General features: G+C 38.5%; 2 protein-coding genes across 6 annotated transcripts in view; both read left to right on the plus strand.

Annotated features, from left to right (window-relative positions):
- CYP20A1 (cytochrome P450 family 20 subfamily A member 1) overlaps window positions 1-6,685 on the plus strand; it is an 80,516-nt gene extending 73,831 nt beyond the window's left edge. The window contains exon 13 of the mRNA XM_082840818.1: window positions 6,637-6,685. Coding sequence (XP_082696944.1) covers window positions 6,637-6,640 — 4 coding nt within the window. The 3' untranslated portion in view covers window positions 6,641-6,685. The remainder of the gene's footprint in view (window positions 1-6,636) is intronic.
- Window positions 6,686-8,420: 1,735 nt separating this feature from the next.
- The window catches only part of ABI2 (abl interactor 2), a 104,582-nt gene continuing 90,545 nt past the window's right edge, over window positions 8,421-22,457 (plus strand). For all 5 annotated transcript variants that reach the window (XM_082840814.1, XM_082840815.1, XM_082840816.1 and 2 more), the window contains exon 1: window positions 8,421-8,644. In XM_082840814.1, the coding sequence (XP_082696940.1) occupies window positions 8,528-8,644 (117 nt within the window). In that variant the 5' untranslated portion in view covers window positions 8,421-8,527. The remainder of the gene's footprint in view (window positions 8,645-22,457) is intronic.

Here is a 22,457-nt window from a genome sequence, read left to right on the forward strand (position 1 = left end):
AGGTGCTTAAGTCAATGCTGTTATTATATTCATAGGATTTTGTTAAGCTTCCAAGGAAGTGTAGATGCAGAGGGAATTGGAAAAAATTTGTTTAATATTCTTGATACAGAGCCTTTGAGGGAGATGCAAATGTGTTTTGAATGTTAAATTTACTTAGATTTAAAAATACATATCTTCAAGCGCAGTTGCCATGACAACCTTTCTTAATGTGTGTATAAAATTTATGTCTGTCTCTGAGGTTTTCATCTTTCTCAATACAGGGTTTAATCACAAGAATTGGGCACTGTGGTGTATTTCTATCTAGATGGTGCCCTGTGGGAATTATATAATTTTGAGAAATGCAAATCAAGCATCAGAGCAGTTCTGTAGCATGGTGATCCCACCAAGGTAAATGTCATCTTGTTCTCTCCATGATCAGAGATTGATCTGGCTTCAAACCCAAGATGAAATTCTGGATTGAAATAGAACCATGAGTCTGTTCTGAGTTTCTGTTTTTTTCATATTTAGAGGATTTGTAGGAGGGCCCTAGGAGGTTTGGGAAATTTTGGACTAAATCTCTTGGATAGCCCCCAAACTGATCCAGTCTCCTTGGGATCATCTAAATCTAATCCATAGTATAGGTTGACTCAGAACCACAAGAGACAGCTCTACAATGGCCAGCCATGTGCACAGAGACACCCCAGAGACTCCTTCTAGCCTGAACTCCAATCCAGCAATCCTAGAGAGATACCATTATCAGACCTCTTCACTTACTTTTAACTCACTTCATATGCACTTGTCTGTCAGTCTCTCTTTTGCACGTCAGGGGCCAGGAGAAGAATACTGGGATTTGGGACACCCAAAGTTTAGGAGGAAGGAATTCTCATCCTCAATTCTGGAAATATGAATTTATTAAGCAGTGGAATAAGGGGGTAGTCACTGGTACCTTCTGGTAACTATGACTTGAATTTGAGAACTCAACATGGCTGCCTGAGATTTTGAGATGCTTGCTAAAGAGCTATGTTTGTGTTTTATATTTTAGTTCCTCTGTGGTATAGTAAAAAATAATAATAAATTTTTTTTTGCAATTTAAGAACCCCTGAAGATAATTAATTGAGATTAGAAGTATGATCTACTAATGTGCTAGCTTTGAATTTACTTTAGTTTTAATAGACTTCGTAAAACTATGTTACATTTAAGAGACTCCACGGATATGTTCTAATCCAATGGCCTTATAAAAGGGGGAAATGAAAGCTGAGAGAACTTATTTTATATGAGAATTTGCCCAGGCTAGCACAATTTTTTTTCCCCCCAAACTTGTTCAGAATGTGATTTCCTTTTGGTTTCATATTATTCTCTAAAGGATGAATTTAAAACCAAGGAAAGGCCCCCTAAGCAAAAAGAACTGCCTAAGTTACTATACTATGCTATTGATAACTGGAAGAAATAGGATAATAGTCTCCTAAAAACAAACACTTGAAAAGAGATGTCCCATCTATGATGGGACATGCTATGATGTTTATAAAGGTTTGGGGGCTTATTTTTATTGTAAGAGGCACAATCAGGGCCAACTACATAATTTGTATGCCCAGTGCAAAATGAAAATATGGGGTCTTAGCTGGGGATGAAGTCAGTCTCCCCCCTTCCCACCGTTGGGTCTGCTCTTTTAACCTATAGTTGATGAGAGACCCCCCTCCCCACCCCACCCCCAAGGGATTGAAGTCTCCATGCTGGGACAATGTTGTTTACCTGGATCAGGGGTAGGCAGAGGAGCCCCACCCAGTTACCTGGTGAACATGCTGTGGTGTGGCCAGCCCAAAGCAGAGATGACTTCTTCCTTGCCCTGCCTCAAGATGCTGCAGAGCAAACTGCTGGCTGGACTCCAGCCCTCCCCACACCTGCTCCCAGGCCCCCACTGGAGGGTGACGTGGCAGAAAGTGGGCCTCCCTCATCAACTCTCCTCCTAATGCAATCTTAGTGCTGCTCTGGGTGGAAGGCAGCAGTGGTAATGGGCAGGGATGGTTAGAGGGAGGCCAGGCAGGGTGCAGGGCACCGGGGAGCAGGAAGCTGGTAACTGAGAACATGTCTAGGGAGGCAGGGAAGTAAACTCTAAGCCCCGGGCGTATACTCCAGGGTCCCATTGGACTTCACTTACAAAATACAAATCACAAATAAAATTTGAGAATTTCACTGCAGTGCCTTCAAAGTGTTATACCCCAACATAGGGTCCTTCTGAGGTGTGGGCTTCTGTGGGACTGCACTGGTTGCAGCCCATGAAGCTAGCCCTGGACACATCTGACCTTACACAGCATGGTGCTGTGACTCAGTGGTTTTTGAGGGCTGTACCTCCTGGTTGTATGCTAGTTGTCCTGGCAAATACCCATAAATGTCTTTTTCATGATTTATCATCAAGTGATTTAAAACTCTCTAGGATGTCTTAAAATTATTTACAAAATAGGAAACAAATAGATGCCAAACTTAAAAGCAATTTCATAATACAGATTATTAAAGTTGCAAAAGTGATACAGTACACTATAAGTCTCTTATCTGAAGCCCCATTTCACTGATGGAGCTCTTACTTTCCTGTATTTTAATAATTGCCAAACATTTTCTGCTGGAAGGTAAAATGGGATTTTTCCCTGAAATACCATTATAAAACCCTATGAAATATTTCAGTGATCTGAGTCATTCACTTACTCATATGGTTGGACATCTAGATAATAGAAATCTGTGAGAAATATATTATTAATTCCTGTGGAGGAGGAAGGAAGAAATCCTACTGATGTATTTTAAGTGTAGTTAAATTCAGTATTCCTTGCCATTTTAAAATACCAAAGTTATTCTCTTCTGCTCCTTTCTTTCCAAGAGGCTACATAAAATTACTTTGACAAGGAAAATCATGAGTCACTTTTTTTGCTGTTAACCTCTTCTACATTCCATTTCATGAACGTAGCAATCGGTGGTCAATGATATTCTTAGCAACCTTGTACTATACAAGTGAGACTTACTACCATATACCATGATGTTTAGTTAGCAATTTTGTCAAAGTATAACCTCTTTGTTTGCAATATTACTGAAACTGATAAGGAACAGATTGTTATAAAAAAAAGTTAGCAGCTTTGAAAATCATACATGCTGCAGTGAATATTCAGCATACAGGTTCTAATGGTATTAAAGCATAATCAGAAAAACTGGCATATTTCAAACTCTTAGCAGTTCATGTTATTAAGTGAAGGTCAATATCGCTGTCAGTAATAAAAACCTAGTTAGTACATTTTGAGGCTTGATGCTCTATAAAACCTTTAACATAATTTAAGACAAAGTGTGAACAAAAGTAGCTAATTTTAGAAATCCAGTTTTTGTGAACTGATTGGTGATCTCTCTGCTGTGGGAAAGGATGATCTGTTTTATGCTTTAGCTCTGAAATTCACTGTTTTTGTGGGGGAGGGATATGTAAAACCAATTTTAGTAGAAACTTAAAGAACTGAGGACTTTTTATTCTTCAAAACCATATGCCTTTCAAGATAAATTATCTACCCCATTGGTTATGTCTATACACAGAGATATGTTGTCATGAAGAATTTCAGGTTTATATTGTCCACTCTCATGGTTTGATGGAAAAACTTTTTTCCTCTTTTCACTTTTCACAGGAAAGGGAGCTATTTTGTTGTCTCTTACAGGAAACTATTATAGATTCTAAATATTTAAATACAATCCTGCCAGGTTGTATCTTGGGTATATGTTATTTTCTCTCAAGAGTAATTTCTTCTTGAAAAATGCTTTTTATTGGGTATTGGTTAGTATGAGGGGATTATTGCTGATTTTGTTAGATGTGCAACAATATTGTGGTTATGTGGCAAAATATCCTTGTTTTTTAGAGATATATAATAAAGTATTTAGGGGTTAAATGTCATGATTATTGTAATTTTCTTTAAAATTCTGTATCATAAGAATAATATAAGGTAAAATAGAAGCCATTGTTACATCTAATCAGTGGATGTTTGTGTATTCATTACACCATTCTCCGTACTGTATGTTTGTAATTTCCATAATAAAGAGACAAAAAAATGACTTACAATAAAAATGAAAAAAATATGTGTGAGACTTGTGGACTCCTGACTTCCTGAAAATGGGAGGGGATTTTTTTTCTTACAGACTAATTTTGGAGGATTCTTTGTATTCTTTCCAGTCATTTTTAACTTATTTCTTAAAATGTGTATTCATATAGCTATAAAGCATGGAATGCTCTATTGTACAGTAAAGCTTCTTTTTTAGTAGTTTGGTACATTTTTAACCATTAAATAAGTATCCCTAAAATTGAGACCAAGGTTTATATCACTAAAACTGAAACCAAAGTTTCAGATGATAAAGTGTGCCTAAAAATATAAGGCTTAGATCCCAGTCATTTATCTTCTGATCACATACAGAAAATTTGTTTCAAAAATTTAATATATACACATTATATGCACTTGGTATTAAAATTTCCTGGTAGTCTTAAATTTGATTAAAACCCCAAAATGTGTATAAATGTGTATGAAAATATTAATCACTGATAATTATTTTTCTTGTTTGGGGTAAGAATAGGAACTAAGTTAAACATGTCATTGCTTGAGTAAAACACTCTGCTTTGCATTTTTCCTGATTACTACTGTGTAATATCTCAAACAGGGAACTTAACTACTTAAAAAGGAATTCTTTTAAATTTCATTGAAATATATATTCATTCGTTGAACTGTGTATGTACATATATATCCAACTTGGTATTGCCTGATAAAATCATATAGCAGCCAGAAAACTAGTTTTGAGATCCTCAAGGTAAAGAAAGAAAACAGTCCCAAGTATCTTCATGAAGAAGGATGACATTCTTATAGTTTCTTATTTAATAGTTTCCAAGCATTTAATGTAAAACCAGGAAAAGGGATAAATATTACAGAAAGTGCCGTGTGGAAATGAAACACATGGTATTCTTTAGGTGCCATAGATATTATTCTCTAATAAATTTTTTAAATGTATGAGAAAATACAGTAGTATTAACTACTAATTAATACTCAATGTTAAGGATTTTAAACCTGATAGGTTGATGTCATTTAAAAGAGAGACTGAAAATTTGGAGGCAAAGAGTTAATGATGAAAATAATGGGGTTTTTTTTTTTGTATTCTTTTTGGTGATAGCTCTTCTGACGTGTGAGGTGATGTCTCGTTTCCCTGATGATTAGTGATGTTGAGCATCTTTTTTTCCTTTTTTTAATGTTTATTTATTTATTTTGGCTGTGCCAAGTCTTAGCACACAGGATCTTTAGTTGCAGCATGCGGACTTCTTAGTTGCGTCATGTGGTCTTATTGCGGTATGCACGTGGGATCTAGTTCCCCGTCCAGGGATGGAACCCAGGCCCCCTGCATTGGGAGCATGGAGTCTTACCCACTGGACCACCAGGGAAGTCCCTGAAAACAATGTTTATGATGAATTATCATGTCAGTGTGTGCAGGAAGAGTCTGGGCAGAAAGTCTGAAGTGAATCGGTATGTCTTCTAGGTATCATAAGACAAGCAATGTAAACAATTCAGTTAAGCAACATTTATTTCTTTAGAGCCCATAATATTAGGCAATATATTATATGTTTTACCTTAATTTCCTCATTTAAGTATAGAGTTGCTAGGATGAGATACATCAGGGGAATTCCACAGTATCTTTATTTCAGCCGAAGAATTTGACACTTTCTCACCAGTCATGTGACTATGATGATGAAATACTGGATAAATGTGAATCCTTTAAGGTACAGTCACAAGTGGCCCAGTTTAAGGCATACTGAGAATGGCTCTGACCAACTAAGTGAGTCTTCTAGGGCCAAGCCGTTAGGCCCTCTTCTTGGCCTTGAATTCTTCAACATTCTTATTGAAAGCTATAATGAACCCCAAAGTCTTGCTTATCAAATCAGTAGATGATGTGAAGCAAGATAATTTATTTCAGGAGATGGTAATGAGGGTTTAAATCTGGGAAAAAGCCAAGGCATAATTTGGAAATAAATATAAGGACCTGCAATTAGATTAAAAAAAAAATCAACCGCACTTGGCATGACTGGGTTAATATGTAAAAAATCTGTGACTTTTTAATGCTTACTTTGAATCAAACTGATGATAAAATTGCTTTAAAAATGTCATCTTGGGATGCATTAATAAAAGTATTCTCTCTGATTTGGGGAGATAATAGCCTCACCGGACTCTTATAAACTAATCCATGCTCATTTTCGAGGAATTAAGATGCGCAAAACCAAAAACCCCTACAATCCTTCCACTCAGATAATATATATGCACACACGATGCATGTACTTTGTATAGATTTTGTAGTTGTCTTCTTTTTTGCTGAAATGTTCTTGGTGGCAGCAGAAGTGTGTATCTGTGTCCTTCAATTCTTAGATTCTGCCGAATATTAAAAGGTCTTCTCTCGGCAAAGAGTCCCACTTAGACCTTCAGAGCCAGAAGGACAGTTTCATTGGCACCACCTGGGACCTTGTTAGCACTATTAAGTGGGGCAGACCAACTGAATCAGAAAGTGTGGGGCTGGGGCCTAGCGATCCTGCGGTTCAACAAGCCCTGCAGGTGATTCCAATCCACTCAGAAGTTTAAGAACTGACCTGAGTTTAACCCTTTGATATTTCAGATAAGGAAGCTAAGCTCCAAAGAAGTCGCATATTAATTTGAGAAAGTGCATACTAGAATCTTCACGCAGTGATACCTAGGATGAAGAATCATCCCTCTGGGGAGAACTGTTTATTGGGCTAATTGCTAAGCAGTATTTGAAAGAATGCTAGGTGGAAACAAGTAATGGGGGAAGAGTCTGTTTAGCATTTAACTTACCCTGGTGGACTTAACACAGTTCCAACAGTAGCCTTTGATTCATTGAACTTTAGTCCGGAAAGAAAAGTTTGCTTGATCTAATATGTTAATCCCTGAAGCATGTTTATGGGCCATTTAAGTAACTACTCCATTCCATTACTAAAGCTAATGAATCTCTAGAGTGTGACCTTGCAGCTTTCATTTTAAAGAGCTCTTCACACTTAAGTTTGAGAACCACTAATACAGAAGATGTTTAAAGTGGTTAAGAACAAAACTAGCTGGACTGGAACAACATTTTCAGTATCCTTTAATTTGGGTTCCACAGAGAAAACACAATTTGCTAATGTGCATATAATAAAGCTAATATAACATCATCAGAGATTGCTCCAGACATGTGTAATGGTAAGGCATTAAAGTGATTTTTTGAGAAAGTATAATATAGTTTCCTCATAATCTGGGAAGAAAAAAATGGGGGGGGAAATCACTGTAGGAGGGCCAACAGATCACAAATACAAGAGTTGAAATAATGAATCTTGCTCTAAACTGCAAATGTAGTCAACCTTGACTTTCCACAGTACAAATAAAGGTCATGGACTTTATAATATCTCAGCAGTTGTCACGAATTTTAGTTTTCTAAGATTGCATTGTGTGTAGTAGTCAGATTTAGGAAAAAAAGATATAGTATCTAAGGAATAACAATAATAACTGCAAGATCAAAATGATCTACCTTGAATTTTTGTGTCATTTATCGTTTCCCGAGGTGCTTTAAACTTTTATTTTATCCATGTAACAGCCCTGTGAGGAATGAAAGTACCAGCAAAACCGTTTTCGAAACTTTAAACACGGAACAGACGAAGAAAAAAGTGAAGTTGACAGACTCAGAGAAATGACAGAAAAGGTGGTCACTGAGGAAGCGTAGCAAAGAGAGGGGCAAGCTCAAAAAGCTGAAGTCCGGAGGATGGTCAAAGGAGAACAGAACAGAGGCTAACCTGGCCGGGGGAAACGGTGTCAATGGGCAAACAGGTGCTAAAAAGGCGAAGGACAGGAAATTTGGGATTAGGAAATTGAAATTTATCTGTACCAGAGAGAATGGATGAGGTCAAAGATGAAGAGAAAAATGAAAAGTGGGGCGGCACTTAAAGCTGCATGGAAGTTTAGTGGGCTGATGTTATCCCTCAGGCCCATGACCATGGGGTTGGGCCCCAGGTTGAGGATAACACCGAGGGGAGTCGCTGAAGACGCGGGCCAAAAGACGGCGGAGCCGGGTGGGCGTTCACGCCGGACTAACAAAGACAGACCGGGGCGCTTCCCCAGCCACGCAACCTGCGGGGGCCGAAGGGTTAACCGCGCGCTCTACTCCCGCGCGCATCCCGGCCCCCACTCCCGCGGTCGCTAGGAGACGCCGGAAGTGGGGGAGGGGCGGGCGGCGCGACCAAGGGTGGGAATCTTTTTCGGGCTCCCGGAGGCGGAGGGAGGCGAGCGCGCGTGCGCGCGCCGTGCCGGCCGTCGCCGCGGTGACCGTCCTCGGAGTCCGTCGGCTCGCGCCCCGCCCCCGTTCCTGCTGCCCGCTCCCCTGTCGCTGGCGGGGAGTGTTTCTCGCTCCTCCCGGTTGCTGCCGCCGTCGCCGCCGCTCCTCCTCTCCCAGTCTTGGGTTTCCCTGGCGCTACTGCCGCCACTGCCTCTGCGGTCTGTATGAGGAGGAGGAGGATGTGAAGATGGCGGAGCTGCAGATGCTGCTGGAGGAGGAAATCCCGGGGGGCCGCCGGGCCCTCTTCGACAGTTACACGAATCTGGAACGGGTGGCCGATTACTGCGAGAACAACTACATCCAGGTGCGACGCATCTCCCGGCCTGGGCGCGTCGGGCCTCGGGGTGGTGAGGGCGCGTGGGAGACCCCCGGCCGGGGGCCGCGCGCCTGGGGGCGTAGGGCGCGTGGGGTCGAGGCCGCGGCGGGGATACAGTCCAGCTGACCCCCATGTAGCGGGGGGAGGAGCATGGTGGGAGCTGGGGTTGGGGAATGGGTGAGAATTCTCCGGTTGGAGGAAATTGTAGCTTTAAAACATTTTAAAAAGCCATGAATCAGCCCTCGGTGCGGGTGTGGTGTGTGCGTGTGTGTGTGGTGTGTGGTGTGGTGTGTGTGGGTGTGTGGTGTGGTGTGGTGTGTGTGTGTGTGTGTGTGTGTGTGTGTGTGTGGTGTCCCCCGCCTCCTCGCTTCTTCCCTCGGCCGCCTCCGCACTCGGTGCCAGTCAATTTTCGGGATGGCGGAGGAGGCGGAGAGTGGCATTTTCTATTTGACAGAATCTTGCTCCCCCATATGGCAAGGGTGTGGGGGGATTGATGGGTCACCCCCATCCCCCAAGCTCTGGAGGATTTTTAAGGGGTTATATTGCTGCAGAGTAAACTGTCTCAGCTTTCTATTCATTTGAATGCATCAAAAGATCGGTTTTTGTTTTTTTGCTTGTTTTTAGGTTCTAACTGGGGATACAGTATAAGAGTAAGCTGTCCCTTGTTGGAAGTTAATGCCATTTTTCTCCCTATAGAGAGTGAGAAGCTGCATGATAATGAAATCTTCCGTCCCGCCACCTCCCTTCAATCCCATTAGAATAGGTAATTTGTCTTTGGGGAAAAAATTGGGGATTATTTTTCAGAGAGAATTAGGAAATGATCCTCATGGTTTAGTTTTTCCTGTGATGATTGGTTTGGCACAGTGGTAGCGCTGTATGTATGTGTATGGAGGTGGGGGATATTGGGTGAGATGAAATCCAGCTGCTCCTGGAAGAAGCAAAAGACTGTGGATTAAAAAAAATTCCTCTTTAAAAATTATATGAAAGGATAGTTTAAAACGCACGGTTTGCAAAGTTAGTATCTTTTGTTTTCTTTATAGCTTATTCTGAATCACAGGTTCTACCTCCATTTTTTCCCTTCCCATTTAAATTCTCTTGGGATGAAGGTGGAAATGGAAGAAATAAGTTAAATTGTTCCTTCACTATGGTCTTTTTTTCCTGTTCCCACCTCCATCTCTCCAGGCATCCTTCTTAACATCGGCTGTATTGGGAAGCATTCTCAAGTTTTGGTTTAAACCAAAAAAATAGGTGTTAAAATTTACAGGTTCATAAATTTTGTAAGGACCACATGGTTGATCAAGGATAGTATTGTGAGATTTTGCTTGATTAGACATATCCTGAACTCTGTATTTTCTTGTAGGGAATATTTGTCTTGGAGAATAAATCAGACATAATTCAAGGCTTTTCCCTCCAAAGAGGCAGTTGAAAGTATGGCTAGTAGGAAAAGAAAGAATGTGACTTGGGTCAAAGATTCATACAAAAAGTACAATTGTCCATATTCATCAGGTGCTTTGCTGATACTGAGTGTGGTAGGAGAGATTCAAAGGTTAAAATGCTCAATTTTTCACTAAATACATTTGAAAGTCTATATAGCCTGGCACTGTGTCAAGTGTTGATGATTCATACCTAGTGTCCACAGAATCTCATAGTGTAGTTAGTAGGAGAGGCTGATCTGTGAGCAAATGAATACCATGTAGTGTGTCAGTTTATACTCTTAATGGGCTGCAGGTGGGAAGAAGGAAGAAGCTATGCTGTCCTCACTCTGGGAATTCACAGTCTCTAGGAGAGGCAAATTAAAAGGACTGAAGTTGTTTTTACAATCCCTTGTGCAACATATTATGAGAAAGAGTTACAGGTCAGAAGAGAAATTGAGGGTGGAAAACTGATTGGGTTGTGGTTATCACCACTAAATTAAAAAAAAAAAGAAAGAAACAGATTTCTCTATCTTTGGAAGATAATTTTTATTGTAATTTGAAGATATAGTTCATCTTATATTACAGTTGTTACATAAAGGTAAAAGTACCTGAATTAATAAAGCTGAGAGAGTAAAGGGATCAACAACTGTCATCTTTTTATATATTTTATACATTTATTCCAGTTCAAGAGAGAAGAATGTTACTGCCATCATTTGTCTTAGCAATGGGACTCAGAATTTAATGGGATGGTATTTTAAAATTCAAAGTATAAATACTGGTTAATAGAAATGGACTTGGGTTTTAAAATATCTTATTTCTTCAACTTAGCATCTAAAATAAACTTTACACTTTTACCTCTTAGATTATCATCTGTGTTAAGATCCAGTGGGGATATTGTTGGGGATCTCTCCACAGATGACAACTCTTACATGATTTGTTTGTGCTAAATTGATAAATAGAAGATGGTGATAGTGGATTTGTGCTGACCCAGCTGCTCATTTGCCTGGCTCTTCTTGGTGACCAGCAAACTGACCAGCAGGAGTTTCGATGCTGCCTGTGACCCTGCTATAGATGAAAGTCATTTGGTGGGATCGGTGATCAAATGGTCAATCTAGCCTTATTATAGCATCATGTCCTAACCATTAGCTCAAGTTAACTCACCCAACACTCATTTTATTTTGTGGAAATATAATTTTTGCCTGTAAAGCAGAAAAAAGGCAAATCTACTGATCATAAGTAACAAATGATAAGGTTCTTTGCTCAGTGTCCTTAAATAGCTGGTTTTATGCATTGGAATATAAAAAAATAAGGTAAATAAGAATATTCTAAACGTGGATTATATTTAGTGTGAAGATTGAGGAAAGGAAGGAAAATGGTGTGCTGTCCTTCTGAAAACAAACATACTGTGTTTAAATTATTTCTATCATGAAAATGTCCTTCAGAAATGTTATCTATTGGCATTAGGAGTGATCAGATATTACCTGTATTAACACACACACACAATCTACAGGTACAGCAGAGTTGTAAGTAGTAGTTTTCCAGGTTAATAATGCAGTTAACATTAGAAATTTAAAAATCATTTTTAGTAAAAAGTTAGATGATTCTGTTTTATTTCAACCTCTAGAAAAAGTGATAGTCAAAATATTTTTTCTAAAATGTGATGATAAAAAGTGATAACTACAGTTTCCTGTTTCCCCGATTGATTTTCTTTCCTGTAAAAAGGATTAAAGTTATTGTTAAGGACTTTTTGGAGATAAATGTAAGACCTGTGTTTTTTTTTTCTTCATTTATAAATATAAACATTGATTCCTAATCTAGGAAATGTCCAGAAACTTTAAAACATTTTTGATTAACTTGGAATCTACATATTTACATACGGAGAATAATAACATGGGTTGCTTTAATGCTTTGGTGGATGAAGTAAGATTATATTTGTTACTTTCCTAAAGTAAGTCTGAAAAGCGAACTTATTCATATTTATATTTTTCCTTTTCTTAGATAAAAGAAAGTTATTCCTTTTTGTGAGTGTTAATTCACATAGATACATAGTAAAATCCCGTTGTCCACTGTTTGGATTAAGAACAAAGTCATCCAGTAAAATGGCATTGCTCAGAAGAACAGAAATTAAGAATTTACCTTAATGTTTTGATAAATGCTGGAGAGGGTGTAGAGAAGAGGGAACCCTCTTGCACTGCTGGTGGGAATGTAAATTGACACAGCCACTATGGAGACAGTATGGAGGGTCCTTAAAAAACTAAAAATAGAACTAGCATACGACCCAGCAGTCCCACTACTAGGCATATACCCTGAGCAAACCATAATTCAAAAAGAGTCATGTACCACAATGTTGACTGCAGCACTATTTACAATAGCCAGGCCATGGAAGCAACCTAAGTGTCCGTCGACAGATGAATGGATAAAGAAGGTGTGGCACATATATACAATGGAATATTACTCAGCCATAAAAAAAACGAAATTGAGTTATTTGTAGTGAGGTGGATGGACCTAGAGTCTGTCATACAGAGTGAAGTAAGTCAGAGAAAAACAAATACCGAATGCTAACACATAATATATGGAATCTAAAAAAAAAAAAAGGTTCTGAAGAACCTAGGGGCAGGACAGGAATAAAGACACAGATGTAGAGAATGGACTTGAGGACATGGGGAGGGGGAAGGGTAAGCTGTGACAAAGTGAGAGAGTGGCATGGACATATATACACTACCAAATGTAAAATAGCTAGCTAGTGGGAAGCAGCTGCATAGCACGGGGAGATCACCTCGGTTCTTTGACTATCTAGAGGGGTGGGATAGGGATGGTGGGAGGGAGATGCAAGAGGGAGGGGATATGGGGGTATATGTATACATATAGCTGATTCACTTTGTTATACGGCAGAAACTAACACAACATTGTAAAGCAATTATACCCCAATAAAGATGTTTAAAAAAAAAGAATTTACCTTAATGTTTTCTCTGAAATCTTTCTTTTGAATAATGGGAAAGATGTCATTAATAGCTTTCCTTTTTTCTCATTATCAGCAAGGATACTCTCAGAATTCATTAAAAATTGCAGGAAGGGTTTATAAGGGCATAACAGAATCATGGCTTACTAGTCAGTTTCATTAAAAAGTAGTTACTAAAATGATATAAAGATTGCACATTCCTAATAAAAACCATTAAAATGCATGCTTATTGTTGAAAAATTATTAGAAAATACAAATAAATATTAAGGAACAAACTTAAAATTGCCTAATCATTTTGAATATATATCTGGTATTTATACGTTTAAATCTTTTTGACATGTACATCTACGTATCATATATTTTAAAAATATTATTTTCATGTTCTATATTACTTTTTTTTTTTTTTTTTTTTTTTTGTGGTACGCGGGCCTCTCACTGTTGTGGCCTCTCCCGTTGCGGAGCACAGGCTCCGGACGCGCAGGCTCAGCGGCCATGGCTCACGGGCCCAGCCGCTCCGCGGCATGTGGGATCTTCCCGGACCAGGGCACGAACCCGCGTCCCCTGCATCGGCAGGCGGACTCTCAACCACTGCGCCACCAGGGAAGCCCATGTTCTATATTACTTTTGTACCTTGCTTTAAAAAGAGACTTTTAGTGGTGGTAATCTTTGCTTTTTATGATGGTCATAGAGTATACAGAAAGGAGGTTTGTATTTATGTGTTTAACTTCTGTTTGTTCTCACAAATAGAATAATGTTAAAAGTACCTAGAATGAAGAAGGAGAAAGTAGAAATTTGAGGACTGATGTTTGAATCCTTCCCTGTAACTTTTGTCTTTTACCTCCACAGAGAGGAGTGAACCATGCAAGTGAACATCAGGCTGAATTAGGGAGATTGAATTTCCGTAGATGGAGGTGATTTAACACATCAGAATTTTTTTTAATTTTATTTTTTTTAATGCAGCAGGTTCTTATTAGTTATCTGTTTTATACATATTAGTGTATAAATGTCAATCCCAATCTCCCAGTTCATCCCACCCCCACCCCCCCACTTTCCCCCCTGGGGTCCATATGTTTGTTCTCTACATCTGTGTCTCCATTTTTGCCTTGCAAACCGGTTCATTTGTACCATTTTTCTAGATTCCACATATATGCATTAATATATGATATTTATTTTTCCCTTTCTGACTTGACTTGACTTTGTATGACAGTCTCTAGGTCCATGCACATCTCTACAAATGACCCAATTTCGTTCCTTTTTATGGCTGAGTAATATTCCATTGTATATATGTACCACATCTTCTTTATCCATTTGTCTGTTAATGGGCATTTAGGTTGCTTCCATGACCTGGCTATTGTAAATAGTGCTACAGTGAACATTGGGGTGCATGTGTCTTTTTGAATTATGGTTTTCTCTGGATATATACCCAGTAGTGGGATTGCTGAGTCGTATGGTAGTTCCATTTTTAGTTTTTTAAGGACCTTCCATACTGTTCTCCATAGTGTCTCTATCAATTTACATTCCCACCAACAGTGCAAGAGGATTCCCTTTTCTCCACACCCTCTCCAGCATTTGTTGTTCGTAGATTTCGTGATGATGGCCATTCTGACTGGTGTGAGGTGATACCTCTTTGTAGTTTTTTTTTTTTTTTTGTGGTACGTGGGCCTCTCACTGCTGTGGCCTCTCCCGTTGCGGAGCACAGGCTCCGGACATGCAGGCTCAGCGGCCATGGCCCATGGGCCCAGCCGCTCCGCGGCACGTGGGATCCTCCCGGACTGGGGCACGAACCCGCGTCCCCTGCATCGGCAGGCACACTCCCAACCACTGCGCCACCAGGGAAGCCCCTCTTTGTAGTTTTGATTTACATTTCTCTAATAATTAGTGATGTTGAGCATCTTTTCATGTGCCTCTTGGCCACCTGTATGTCTTCTTTGGAGAACTGTCTGTTTAGGTCTTCTGCCCATATTTTGGTTGGGTTGTTTGTTTTTTTAATATTGAGCTGCATGAGCTGTTTATAATTTTTGGAGATTAATCCTTTGTCCATTGATTTGTTTGCAAATATTTTCCCCCAATCTGAGGGTTGTCTTTTTGTCTTCTTTATGGTTTCCTTTGCTGTACAAAAGCTTTTAAGTTTCATCAGGTGCCATTTGTTTATTTTTGTTTTTATTTCCATTACTCTAGGAGGTGGGTCAAAAAGGATCTTGCTGTGATTTATGTCAAAGAGTCTTCTTCCTATATTTTCCTCTAAGAGTTTTATAGTGTCCGGTCTTACATTTAGATCTTTAATCCATTTTGAGTTTATTTTTGTTTATGGTGTTAGGGAGTGTTGTAATTTCATTCTTTTACACGTAGCTGTCCAGTTTTCCCAGTACCACTTATTGAAGAGACTGTCTTTTCTCCATTGTGTATCCTTGCCTCCTTTGTCATAGATTAGTTGACCATAGGTGTGTGGGTTTATCTCTGGGCTTTCTCTCCTGTTCTATTGATCTGTATTTCTGTTTTTATGCCACTACCATATTGTCTTGATTACTGTAGCTTTATAGTATAGTCTGAAGTCAGGGAGTCTGATTCCTCCAGCTCCGTTTCTTTCCCTCAAGATTGCTTTGGCTATCCAGGGTCTTTTGTGTCTCCATACCAATTTTAAGATTTCTTGTTCTAGTTCTGTAAAAAATGTCACTGGCAATTTGATAGGGATTTCACTGAATCTGTAGATTGCTTGGGGTAGTATAGTCATTTTCACAGTATTGATTCTTAAAATCCAAGAACATGGTATATCTCTCCATCTGTTTGTGTCATCTTTGATCTCTTTCATCAGTGTCTTATAGTTTTCTGCATAGAGGTCCTTTGTCTCCTTAAGTAGGTTTGTTCCTAGGTATTTTATTCTTTTTGTTGCAGTGGTGAATGGGATTGTTTCCTTATTTTCTCTTCTGATCTTTTGTTTTTAGTGTATAGGAATGCAAGAGATTTCTGTGCATTAATATTGTATCCTGCAACTTTACCAGATTCATTGATTAGCTCTAGTAGTTTTCTGGTGGCATCTTTAGGATTCTCTATGTATAGTATCATGTCATCTGCAAACAGTGACAGTTTTACTTCTTCTTTTCCAATTTGGATTCCTTTTATTTCTTTTTCTTCTCTGATTGCCATGGCTAGGACTTCCAAAACTGTGTTGAATAATAGTGGTGAGAGTGGACATCCTTGTCTTGTTCCTGATCTTAAAGGAAATGCTTTCACTTTTTCACCATTGAGAATGATGTTTGCTGTGGGTTTGTTGTATATGGCTTTTATTATGTTGAGGTAGTTTCCCTCTATGCCCACTTTCTGGAGAGTTTTTTTCATAAATGGCTGTTGAATTTTGTCAAAAGCCTTATCTGCATCTATTGAGATGATCATATGGTTTTTCTTCTTCAGTTTGTTAATATGGTGTATCACATTCATTGATTTGCATCTATTGAAGAATCCTTGCATCCCTGGGATAAATCCCACTTGATCATGGTGTCTGATCCTTTTAATATGTTGGTGGATTCTGTTTGCTGGTATTTTCTTGAGGATTTTTGTATCTATATTCATCAGTGATATTGGTATGTAATTTTGTTTTTTTGTAGTATCTTTGTCTGCTTTTGGTATCAAGGTGATGGTGGCCTTCTACAATGAGTTTGGGAGTGTTCCTTCCTCTGCAGTTTCTTGCAAGAGTTTGAGAAGGATGGGTATTAGCTCTTCTCTAAATGTTTGATAGAATTCACCTGAGAAGCCATCTGGTCCTAGACTTTTGTTTGTTGGGAGATTTTTTTTTTTTTTGCATTACGCTGGCCTCTCACTCTTGCGGCCTCTCCCGCTGCAGAGCACAGGCTCCAGACGCGCAGGCTCAGCGGCCGTGGTTCATGGGCCCAGCCGCTCCATGGCATGTGGGATCTTCCCAGACTGGGGCACGAACCCGTGTCCCCTGCATCGGCAGGCAGACTCTCAACCACTGCGCCACCAGGGAAGCCCTGTTGGGAGATTTTTAATCACAGTTTCAATTTCATTACTTGTGATTGGTCTGTTTATATTTTCTATTTCTTCCTGGTTCAGTCTTGGAAGGTTATACCTTTCCAAGAATTTGTCCTTTTTTTCTAGGTTTCCATTTTATTGGCATAGAGTTGCTTGTCGTAGTCTCTTAGGATGCTTTGTATTTCTGTGGTGTCTGTTGTAACTTCTCCTTTTTCATTTCTAATTTTATTGATTTGAGACCTCTGCCTCTTTTTCTTGATGAGTCTGGCTAAAGGTTTGTCAGTTTTGTCTATCTTCTCAAAGAACCAGCTTTTAGTTTTATTGATCTTTGGTATCATTTTCTTTGTTTCTATTTCATTTATGTCTGCTCTGATCTTTATGATATCTTTCCTTCTACTAACTTTGGTTTTTGTTTGTTCTTCTTTCTCTAGTTCCTTTAGGTGTAAGGTTAGATTGTTTCTATGAGATTTTTCTTGTTTCTTGAGGTAGGGTTGTATTGCTAGAAACTTCTCTCTTAGAACTGCTTTTGCAGTATCCCATAGGTTTTTTTGTTTGTTTTTGTTTTTATAAGTTTATTCATTTGTTTTTATTTTTGGCTGTGTTGGGTCTTTGTTGCTGTGTGCAGGCTTTCTCTAGTTGCAGCAAGCGGGGTCTACTCTTCGTTGCGGTGTGTGGGCTTTTCATTGTCGTGGCTTCTCTCGTTGCAGAGCATGGCCTCTAGGCACGCAGGCTTCAGTAGTTGTGGCACGCGGGCTCTAGAGCACAGGCTCAGTAGTTGTGGCGCACGGGCTTAGTTGGTCTGTGGCATGTGGGATATTCCCGGGCCAGGGATCGAACTCATATAGCTCTAAAGTTGGTGGAACCGTTATAACTCATATAGTTCAGTATTTCCCAAACCAGAATTGTGTAATATGTAAAAATATTTGTTGTAAAGTAGTTACTGCATAATGTGCCCCTTTTGAACCTACAAAACACAATATCATTTCAAGTGTTCTGGGAAGTCTTGCAGTAAAGAAACCTGTTTAAGTTACCTACATGTAGTGTTTCACAAAATGTATTAGTCCTCGAAACTGTTTTTGGATGCCCAGTAGCTATTAATAAGACCTACAGCACAGTCTGGGAAATGCTCTTGTAGTTAATTTTCTTTTTATAAACTCAGAAGCTTATGCCCATAGAGGTTAAACACTGTTTTGAAGTCATCCATCCTTGGGTTATAGCTTTTGGACTTTCATCTGAATTTATATTCAAAAGTTTTAAGCAATTACAGTCCAAATGTTTAGCACTTCTTTGCTAGTCTTAAATTTGTCTGTTCCTGCTCTCTTCCCAGCACCTACTTCTCAAATGGCTGAAAACAGAAGTCTGTTTCTTGCTAATCGAAGGCTGCTTTGAATTTAGGCGCCCTCTATAGCTGTGCTGTCTAGTACAGTAGCCCTTTGTGGCCATTTAAATTTTTTGAATTGAGATATATTTCACATACTGTAAAATTCACCTATTTAAAGTGTACGGTTTAGTGGGTTTTTAATTGAATTCACAAGATTGTGCAACCGTCACCACTATCTGATTCCAGAACATATTCATCACTCCAGAAAGAACCCTGTACCCTTTAGCCGTCATTTCCCCATCCCCCTCTCCCTCTGCCTCCTGGCAACCATTAATCTTTTTGTCTTTATGAATTTGCCTATTCTAGACACTTCATATAAATGGACTCATATGTGATTTTCTGTGTCTGCGTTCTTTAATATAATGTTTTCAAGGTTCACTATATTGTAATATGTCAGTATATCATTTTGTCTTTTTTTAAAATAAGTTTTATAGAGATATAATTCACATACCATTTAAGTACCCATTGAAAGTGTATAATTCAGGAGTTTTTAGTATCTTCACAGATATGTGCAATCATAAGTACAGTTAATTTTTAGAACATTTTCATTACCTCAAAAAGAAACCCCATACCACTGAGTTACCAACTCTTATCCTCCCAGCTGCCTATATCTAGGCAACTACTAATATAGTTTTTTGGGGTTTTTTGTTTGTTCTGGACATTTCATAGAAATGGAATCATATGCTATGTGGCCTTTTATGTCTAGATTTCTTTCACTTATCGTGCTTTCAAGGTTCATCCACGTTGTATTATGTATCAGTGCTTCATTCCTTTTTATAGCTGAATGGCTGTACTACACTTTTTTTATCCATTCCTCAGTTGATGGATTTTTGAGTTGTTTCCACATTTTGGCTATTATGAATAATGCTACCAGAACATATATTAACATGTAACGTTATAAACATTCATGTATACGTTTTTATGTAGGCATATATTTTTTCTTTCTCTTGGGTATATACCTAAGAATGGAATTGTCAGGTCACATGGCAACTATATTTAACTATTTGTGGAACTGTGAGATTGTTGTCCAAGCTGGTTATACCATTTTACATTCCCACTAGCATTGTACAAGAGTTCTAGTTTCTCCACATCCTCATCAATACTTGTTATTGACTGTCTTTTTGCTTACAGCCGTCTTAGTGGGTGTGACGTGGCTTTTTTGTTGTTTTGATACGCATTTTCCTAACAACTAATGATGTTGAGTATCCTTTCATGTGTTTATTGACCATTGGTATATCTTCTTTGGAGAAATGTCTATTCAAATCCTTTGCACATTTAAAAATTGGATTGTTTGTCTTTTCCTTTTCTAATTGTAAGAATTCTTCATATATTTTGGATACAGGTCACTTATCAGATATTTGATTTGCAAATACAGTCACCCATCATCAACGGGTCCCGCATCTGTGGATTCAACGAACTGCAGATCAAATTGGTAGAACCCGAGGATACGGAATCCGAGGATGCAGAACCCATGGATACTGAGGTTATATAAAATGGATATGCCATTTTATATAAAGGACTTGAGCAGTGGTGGATTTTGGTATCTGCAGGGAGTCTGGAACCAGTCCCCCAAAGATACTGAGGGATGACAGTATTGTCTTCCATCTGTGGGTTTTCTTTTCATTTTCTTGATGGTGTCCTTTGATGCACAAGTTTTTAATTTTAATGAAGTCCAACATATATATTTTTTCTTTTTCTCTGTGCTTTTGGTATTATATCTAAGAAACTATCACCTAATCCAAGGTCACAAAGATTTACTCCTGTGTTTCCTCCTAGGAATCATAGTTTTAACTCTTACATTTAGATCTTTGATCTGTTTTGAGTTAATTTTTGATATGTTGTGAGGTAGAGGGCCCATATTCCTTTTATTCCTTTTATTCCATTTATTCCTTTGCATGTGCATTTATTCATCTCAGCATTGATTGTTGAAAAGATTTTTCTTTCCCCATTGAATTATCTTGGCACCTTTCTTGAAAATGAATTTCCCATAAAGATATTATTTTGTTTCTGGACTCTCAGTTCTAATCCATTATCCATGTATATCCTTACCCCAGTACCACAGTCTTGATTATTGTACTTTTGTAGTTTTGAAATTTTGATGTATGTGTCCTCCAACTTTGTCCTTTTTTAAAATATATGTGTGTGTGTATATATATATATATATATATGTGTGTGTATATTTATTTATTTATTTATTTTTTGGCTGTGTTGGGTCTTAGTTGTGGCATGCAGGCTCTTTGTTGCAGCATGTGGGCTTCTTTCTAGTTGTGGCACGCGGGCTCTCTAGTTGTGGTGCGCGGGTTCAGTAGTTGCGGTGCGCAGGCTTAGTTCCTCCACCAGGGATTGGACCCGCATTCCCTGCATTGGAAAGCGGATTCTTAACCACTGGACCACAAGGGAAGTCCCCCAACTTTGTTCTTTTTCAAGATTATTTCAGCTACTCTGCATCCCTTGAATTTCCATATGAATTTTTGGGTGCCTTGTTAATTTCTGCCAAAAAGGCTGCTGGGATTTTGACTGGGATTATATTGAATCTGTAGATAAACTTGGGGAGCCATCTTAATTACATTAAGTCTTCTGATCAATGAACATGGGATGGCTTTCCACTTAATTCTTTAATTTATTTTAATAATGTTTTGTAGTTTTCAGTGTCTAAGTCTTATACTTCTAATTTTAAAATGATTTCTAAGTATTTTATTCTTTTGGATCCTATTGTAAATGGAGTTGATTTCTTAATTTCATTTTTGGATTGTTTATTACTATATATACAATTGACTTTGTATATTGACCTTATATGTTACTGAAATTTAAATTAATTGAAATTCAATTTAAATTTTACATTTCTACTACCTACCTTTCAAGTGCTCGATAGCCACATGTGCCTAGTGACTGCCATATTGAATTACACAGATTTGATTATTTCCACGGTTATAATTCTATTCAATGTCTACACCCTCACCCCCCCCCCCCAAAAAAAAAGAGTACCCCCTTTACTTTTGATTTCCCTCTGTCTGGAGACTCTTTCAACTTTTATGTTTCTTCTGATTTTTACTTCCACGTGTCCATGTTCATGTTGCTATTTTTAAAGTTTTAGATAATTCTGCTATGAGAAATGGTGACTTCACTTTCCTATACTTTTTCCCATCTTTTCAACATAACTTCTAGCAGTTTGGATTTATTGTATCCATTATATCTATGTAAATATTCACAGCTGAATCATACAGTGGACTGGTGATTTTATTTCCTTTCCTAAGCAAATTTTTTCTTTTCCTTGGGGCTAATAATTACCTCACTTCTTCGAAGGCTTAATTACTTATGTATCTATCTCTGTTTCATCTCTAAACTTTCCTCTGGATGTATAAATCTTATCTCAATATATTAAAGCATATTAGTGATCTATCAGTGGTCAAAAACTGTGAAGGGTCTGAAATTTAACCCTGTTTTCGACCTAACAGGCTAGCTAGCCACAGTTTTATGGTTGCTGTGGCAGAAGACATGAGACTCCTGTGTCAGAGACATAAGACTTTATTACTCACAGCAATAACATTAGCCAGAGTATCATTATTCCTAAAACCCCTGACTTTCAGTGTGAAAATCCTTATTTTCACTTATTATTATTCCTAAATAATATTCCTAAAACTCCTGATCTTATTCCTAAAACCCCTGATCTCAGTGTGACATGAGGAAGGCCAGGTGATATCTGCACATGCAGTGGGTTGCATTATTGGGAGGAACCCTGAATTTAGAGAACCTGAATCTTTTATGTAGTTCAGTAAAAATACCTGCCCCTTGCTCCAGAGGGAGATACTCTTTATCTTCTAAGACTGTTTTCTGTACAAACATACTTGAAAAGATAGTGAAACAAAGGCCATCAGTGCGTCTGCTCACCACAATGTACAAAATGCAGAAGAACCGCAGAGAATTGTCTCCCAATATCAGTTTTATTTCCTCCCCCAGGAAGTATATTTCTTGGAGCCCTTGGCCGTTCTTCTCCAATATGGATTATATGAATTATTAACCCAGCCGTCATCTCAGAAACTTTCTTTGCCATTGGTCTTT

The sequence above is a fragment of the Leucopleurus acutus genome (assembly GCF_964270905.1).
Source record: "Leucopleurus acutus genome assembly, chromosome: 6".
Lineage (NCBI taxonomy): Eukaryota > Metazoa > Chordata > Mammalia > Artiodactyla > Delphinidae > Leucopleurus > Leucopleurus acutus.